The sequence below is a fragment of the Thunnus thynnus genome, chromosome 18 (genome assembly GCF_963924715.1).
Source record: "Thunnus thynnus chromosome 18, fThuThy2.1, whole genome shotgun sequence".
Taxonomy (NCBI): domain Eukaryota; kingdom Metazoa; phylum Chordata; class Actinopteri; order Scombriformes; family Scombridae; genus Thunnus; species Thunnus thynnus.
Window position 1 is genome coordinate 1,171,812 of NC_089534.1, and position 7,651 is coordinate 1,179,462.

At 37.7% G+C, this 7,651-nt stretch overlaps 1 protein-coding gene across 3 annotated transcripts in view; it reads left to right on the top strand.

Moving 5' to 3' along the window:
* Positions 1-675: 675 nt before the first annotated feature.
* kidins220b (kinase D-interacting substrate 220b) overlaps positions 676-7,651 on the top strand; it is a 31,308-nt gene continuing 24,332 nt past the window's right edge. For all 3 annotated transcript variants that reach the window (XM_067571670.1, XM_067571671.1, XM_067571674.1), the window contains exons 1-5: positions 676-855; positions 6,178-6,332; positions 6,488-6,586; positions 6,886-6,984; positions 7,263-7,361. In XM_067571670.1, the coding sequence (XP_067427771.1) occupies positions 6,201-6,332; positions 6,488-6,586; positions 6,886-6,984; positions 7,263-7,361 (429 nt within the window). In that variant the 5' untranslated portion in view covers positions 676-855; positions 6,178-6,200. The remainder of the gene's footprint in view (positions 856-6,177; positions 6,333-6,487; positions 6,587-6,885; positions 6,985-7,262; positions 7,362-7,651) is intronic.

Below are 7,651 nucleotides of genomic sequence, written 5' to 3' on the forward strand. Positions count from 1 at the left end.
TCATTTTTCTAACAGGAAACACTATCCCTCTCCAGTCACTCACTTCTGATGATTTGCTGCTTTTTTTTGTCTATTTCAATAATAAACTCAGTGGTGGAAGAAGTACTCAGTACTAAAGTAAAACTAGTGATACCACAATGAAAAAATATTCAATTACAATAAAAGTCCTGCATTCAAAAGCTTATTTTACAATTGTTTTATTATTACATTATTGTAATTGCTATGATTATTGTAATTACCTCAACTGTGAATATACATATTTATGAATAAACTGAATATTTTGAGGCTTTTGAGGCGCGTTGGTTGTGGGCTTTAAATAGTGTTATGTATTTTCTAACATTTTATAGACAAATGAATCGTTAAAGTGATCAGGTGATTGCGGAAATACTGCAGTAAAACTTTCAAAATAAGTGATAAAGTGAAATAATAACATTTATAAACAGAAATCAGCTAACGCAAACATTCAGTCTGATTATAATACATGTCTGGGTGACTATCAGGCTGCTGTTGAAGGTCAGAGAGAGCAGAATAATCTTGAAAACAGCGGATTATCTTGTAAAGCTGGTTGGATTGTTTATGAAAACAGCGTATGCCTTTATTTTGGCAGCTGTGACCGGAAGCGTAGGAGTGATTGTGGCGCGCTTCACGCAGCGGCGGGCTGTGATTGGTTGACTGGCTGTCTCTTCGCTTGTTGTTCAGATCAAGATGGCTGCTGTTGTTCGGGATGGAGAGTGAGCCCGGGCTGTCATCCGAACACAGGCCGAGAAAACGGACTTAAACCCGGACAACGAGCGAACGAATCCTCGCTGGACCCGAAGCCGGTCCGGTTAAACCGACTTTAATTCTCTTCTGAAGGTAAAGACGTTTTTCTTCCTGCCGTTTTTTTTAACCGTCAGCATCCTTTTCTGTCATCGATTAACACTGATTGACACTTGTCACGGCGCCGGATCGATCAGAACAAATCAGTGTAACGGTTATATGTTTGATCGGTTTATATGAATATATGAGAGATAAACGCTTTAATAAGATTATTTGACGGTTAATTTAATTTCCTTTTCCGTGTTTCGGCTGCTCGCTGAATGAGTGAATCTGTGACAGCATGAAGGTTATTCGGGTTATTGATATAATATCAGTTATATAATGTTTTCCTGATACACAGTGAGCGATATGTGCTGAAACAACAATAACCGACCCGGTAATTACATTTGATAAGGTTGTTAACGTTAATAACGGACAGGGCGTGGCTTAACGGTAAGGTCATTTATATTCAAGCAACGGACGAGCTGAGTTCAACCTGAAGAAGTTAATATATAACAATTTATTACAGAGAAATCAGCGTCTGAATAATGAAGCACTCTGTTTATATAACTGTATATATATTATATATATCTATTAGAGCTGGAGTCATTCATTGATTAGTTGCCAATAATTTTGATAAGTGATTCATCGTTTTTATTATTATTATTATTATTTATTCTCTGATTCCAGCCTCTCAATTTATTACAGATGTGAATATTTTCCTCTGTGACAGTAAACTGAATATCTTTGACTTTAGAAAACACATTTTATGGACCAAACAACTAATTGATTAATGGAGAAAATAATTGGTGATTAAAAGCTCTGATTTATATATACATATATAATATATATATTATATCTGCACAAAATGTGCAAAAATTATTGAGTAAATTCAAAATGTTAAATATGATTCAATATTCTTGACTGTAACTATTTTGATAATCAATTATTTAACTAGTTGTTTAAGTAAATTGTGTAAAACTCAGTTTCAACCGTCTGAACTGTGATTATTAGTCGTCTGTGATAATAAACTAAAATATTTTTAGATCATTTGAACTAAACGAGACATTTGAACATGTCAGCTGTGATGTGCATTTTGAATATTTTCCACATTTTATGGACCAAATGAGAATCGATCAGTTTAGAAAATAATAAACAAATGAAAAGATCATGAAAATAATTGTTAGTTGATATAATCTTATATTAAAAGTATCAAATTATCATCCAATCAGAGTCATATTGGAATAATATGAACAACGGAGGCATATGATGAAATATTCTTCACAATTAGAAATTACTGTAACTATTTAATTATAAATCAATTGTTTAAGCAAAAAATCAGTTTCAAACTTGTTAAATGTGAATATTTGTGTCTGGTCTTCTATGACAGTAAATATAAAATAAATATAAACCAGGAATATTTGTGGGCTGTTATTTAGTTTTTTTGGGAAACTGTTTCTCATTTTCTCACATTTTATGGATCAAATGAGAATCGATTAATTGAGAAAATGATAAACTAATTAAAATATATTGAAAATAATTGTTAGTCGATATAATCAGTGATGATTTACACATATGACACCAATAATAATGAGCTCTTCTTTTTAAAATGAATCAATAACATTATACTATAATAAGATAATATATAACATACATAACATAATAACATAATAGTCTCTGACAGTTAACATCAATATTATTAATTAAATTCATATCGTTATTTATACATTTATCAAACTGAATGAAGAATGAGGTTCATCACTGTGATGATCACAGATTTACTAAAGTAACTGTTATTATTATTATATTATTATTATATTATTATTATATTATTATTATATTATTATTATTATATTATTATTATTATATTATAGATATGATGTCAGTTTACTGTGAAGTCACCAGTGTCTGCTGGTGAAACATGAACTAGAATGAATTCAATCACACAGCTCGTTAATACGTCCTGATCATTAATATGACCATCAATATGATCATTAATATGATCAATGATCAAGATGATAACAGCTGTTTGTGATGATGTCAACATTAATCATTAATCTTTATTTTCTAATCTGACTGTGAATAAACTGTCGACGCCCAGTAAACACATGAACTCACTGTTTCACGCTGCTGAAGTCGTCATGACAACAGAAACATAAAGGCTGTCGACGAACTGTATGATGGGATGTTCAGGGACACTGCAGAGAGTCGGAGCTGGAACAATCATGTTATATTGTTATAATATGTTCAGTTTATTATCATGTTATGACTCGTTTATTATCATTTAATCTGCAGATTATTTTCTCTCTTTAATCGTTTGGTCCATAAAATGTCAGAAAATGCTGAAAAAAGAACAAGATGACGTCTTTAAATGTCACAAAGAGACTAAAGACAGAAAATATTCACAGTTAACAAACTGCAATCAGAGAAGTTTTTCCTTAAAAGATGACTATTGAAAGGATTATTAGATATTTGATGATCAAAACAATCGATGAATCAGTTAATTGATGAATCAGTTAATTGACTAGTGGTTGCAGCTCTACATGGAAGCTGGTCTGACTGGACGTGTCTTCAGACCCACTGAAGGTTTAAAATGAAAACACTAAATGCATCCAGCCTGATTAACAAACATTAACGAGGTTCTCCCGTGTACTGATTGGACGATCTTGCTGTCAATCAGCTGATCAATAGTCCTGATCCGTCTGAGTAAACTGAGTCTCTTTACTGTCGCTGCTCAGTTTAATGAAGGAGATGAAAGTGTAGTGAGTCTGGTTTATCAGTCCTGCAGGATTTGCAGACGTTTCTTTGAAATAAGTTGGTTTCACATCTTTTAGTTTCCTCTTGAAGCTGCGTTCAGGTCCTCGTATCTGCTGCTGCCAGACGTCAGTCAGCACATTTATCTCCAGACTGCAGCGCCGATAAATAAATGTTAAACAGGAAGCTTCATACTGACGCTGCTTTATTCTCTAATGCATCACATATAGAAGAGCTGTCAGCGCCTCCTACAGGCTGCACAGTTTATTACACACACTATATCATCAAACATACTGATGATTTATACATATTTATACATATTTATACATATTTATACATATTTATAGATATTTATACATATTCTGTTCAGTGAGGACAGATAATCCTCAGTTCTGTGTTTTATAACAGATCAATATTTAAGACTCTTAAAGAAAAGTGAAGAACATCAAATGAGTTTTAATCCCAGTTACAGATTATAACTGTGAGGATTTTTACACATTTAATGCAGATTTTATTTTCAAAAGTAGAAACAATAAACACAACGTTACAGTTCAACATGTCAACAACGTCTCTGATTGTCTGCATGTTGTGTTTCAGTCTGTGGGTTAAATGAACACCAACAGCTTCAGTCCAAACACACAGAAACACATGAAGACTTTGTTTAACGGTTGATTTTACGGGAGCATTTGAAAGCCTCATGATGCCAGTTTCAGGGTGATTAGACACACATGATGCAGATGAACACATGATGCAGGTGAACACATGATGCAGATGAACATGATGCAGGTGAACACATGATGCAGATGAACACATGATGCAGATGAACACATGATGCAGGTGAACATGATGCAGGTGAACACATGATGCAGGTGAACACATGATGCAGATGAACACATGATGCAGATGAACATGATGCAGGTGAACACATGATGCAGATGAACATGATGCAGATGAACACATGATGCAGGTGAACACATGATGCAGATGAACATGATGCAGGTGAACACATGATGCAGATGAACACATGATGCAGATGAACACATGATGCAGGTGAACACATGATGCAGATGAACACATGATGCAGGTGAACATGATGCAGATGAACACATGATGCAGGTGAACACATGATGCAGATGAACATGATGCAGGTGAACACATGATGCAGGTGAACACATGATGCAGATGAACATGATGCAGGTGAACACATGATGCAGATGAACACATGATGCAGGTGAACACATGATGCAGATGAACATGATGCAGGTGAACACATGATGCAGGTGAACACATGATGCAGATGAACACATGATGCAGATAAACATGATGCAGATGAACATGATGCAGGTGAACACATGATGCAGGTGAACACATGATGCAGATGAACATGATGCAGGTGAACACATGATGCAGATGAACACATGATGCAGATGAACACATGATGCAGATGAACACATGATGCAGATAAACATGATGCAGATGAACATGATGCAGGTGAACACATGATGCAGGTGAACACATGATGCAGATGAACATGATGCAGGTGAACACATGATGCAGATGAACACATGATGCAGATGAACACATGATGCAGATAAACATGATGCAGATGAACACATGATGCAGATGAACATGATGCGGGTGAACATGATGCAGATGAACACATGATGCAGATGAACATGATGCAGATGAACACATGATGCAGATGAACACATGATGCAGATGAACATGATGCAGATGAACACATGATGCAGATGAACATGATGCAGGTGAACACATGATGCGGGTGAACATGATGCAGATGAACACATGATGCAGGTGAACACATGATGCAGGTGAACACATGATGCAGATGAACATGATGCAGGTGAACACATGATGCGGGTGAACATGATGCAGATGAACACATGATGCAGGTGAACACATGATGCAGATGAACATGATGCAGATGAACACATGATGCAGATGAACACATGATGCAGGTGAACATGATGCAGATGAACACATGATGCAGATGAACACATGATGCAGATGAACACATGATGCAGGTGAACATGATGCAGATGAACACATGATGCAGGTGAACACATGATGCAGGTGAACACATGATGCAGATGAACATGATGCAGATGAACACATGATGCAGATGAACACATGATGCAGATGAACATGATGCAGATGAACACATGATGCAGGTGAACATGATGCAGATGAACACATGATGCAGGTGAACACATGATGCAGGTGAACATGATGCAGATGAACACATGATGCAGATGAACATGATGCAGATGAACACATGATGCAGGTGAACATGATGCAGGTGAACACATGATGCAGGTGAACACATGATGCAGATGAACACATGATGCAGGTGAACACATGATGCAGGTGAACACATGATGCAGATGAACATGATGCAGATGAACATGATGCAGGTGAACACATGATGCAGATGAACACATGATGCAGGTGAACACATGATGCAGATGAACACATGATGCAGGTGAACACATGAACACATGATGCAGGTGAACACATGATGCAGATGAACATGATGCAGGTGAACACATGATGCAGATGAACACATGATGCGGGTGTGACTGTTCTACTGTCTCCTGCCTGCAGGAGGCGCAGTGACATCATCAAACATGGACACCACCACCTCCATCAAGATGACCACGCTGGCCATCCAGAACCTGTTCAGCTACGTGGAGGAGGAGAACCTGCCGGCGCTCAAAGCTCACCTGGACCGCTTCAAGGAAGTAGACGGCCGCAGCGACGTACGAACTCTTCTTCTGCTGTTTTATTCATTCACATAGTTATAATCTCTGATACATAAAGAACCGTCACACGTCTGCAGATGATCCTCAGACTCATTTATATGTTTCATATGTTTGTTTGTTTGTTTGTTTGTTTGTTTGTTTGTTGTTGACAGAACGGTCAGACTCCTCTGATGCTGGCGGCGGAGCAGGGCAGCCTGGAGATCGTCCAGGAGCTCATCAGGAGAGGAGCTAACGTCAACCTGGACGACGTGGTGAGCAAAACAAACAAACAAACGGCTGCTTTAATGTGTTTTTATTCTCTTGTTGTTCTGTTTACAGTTAGTAAACATGTTGTTGTTTATATATTTAAACATATCAGAGTATTTCTGTTTCCTCCGGTGTGTCATTAACATCATTTATTTATCGTCTCCTCGGTGGAATAATTAAAGCTCCTCTCTGAACTCCTTCACCTGAGGGGCTGGGGTTGCTAGGAAACAGGATGGTGCGGCTGTTTCCATGGTAACAGCGTCTGTCTGTGTGTGTGTGTGTGTGTGTGTGTGTGTGTTGTCAGGACTGCTGGTCGGCTCTGATCTCTGCAGCTAAAGAAGGTCACGTGGACGTAGTGAAGGAGCTGCTGGAGAACAGCGCCTACATCGAGCACCGAGACATGGTGAGACACACCCGCCTGCCGCTAAGACTCCTGGGAAATGTAGTGTGTGTGAGAAGTTTTAATGAATAACCTACATCAGGTTCAACAGTTGGCAGTGTGATATCTGAATTATTAATCTGAGTCTGTTTATGATGCTCAGTAAAAACATCTTGTTTAAAACAATTAAACAACATTAACTCAACGTTACTTTAACGTTTTCTACCGTTTATCTTCTTGTATTGACTCTCTCTCTCTCGCTGTGGGATCAGTGTTTTTGAACTTCCTGTGTCGTGTCTCAGGGAGGCTGGACGGCTCTGATGTGGGCGGCTTACAAAGGTCGCGTGGAGGTCACCACGATATTGCTGGAGCACGGAGCCAACCCCAACACCACCGGACAGGTAACACACACACACACACACACACACACACACACACACACACACACACACACACACAAAGATACTCGTCCTGTTTTAACACAGTATCTTTCATGTCATTATGACATATTGTCTCATTATTACAGACACCAGATTAATCTGTGTTTTTTCATTATTTCAGAAAATGAAAGTATCTCATTAAAAGCTTTTCTTGTTGTAACAGGATACGACTTTAAAACAAGGAAACAGATCCAGTCAGTGTTTAATGAGACGATCATGTGATTGATGACATTTTATTTCCTGCTCAGGAT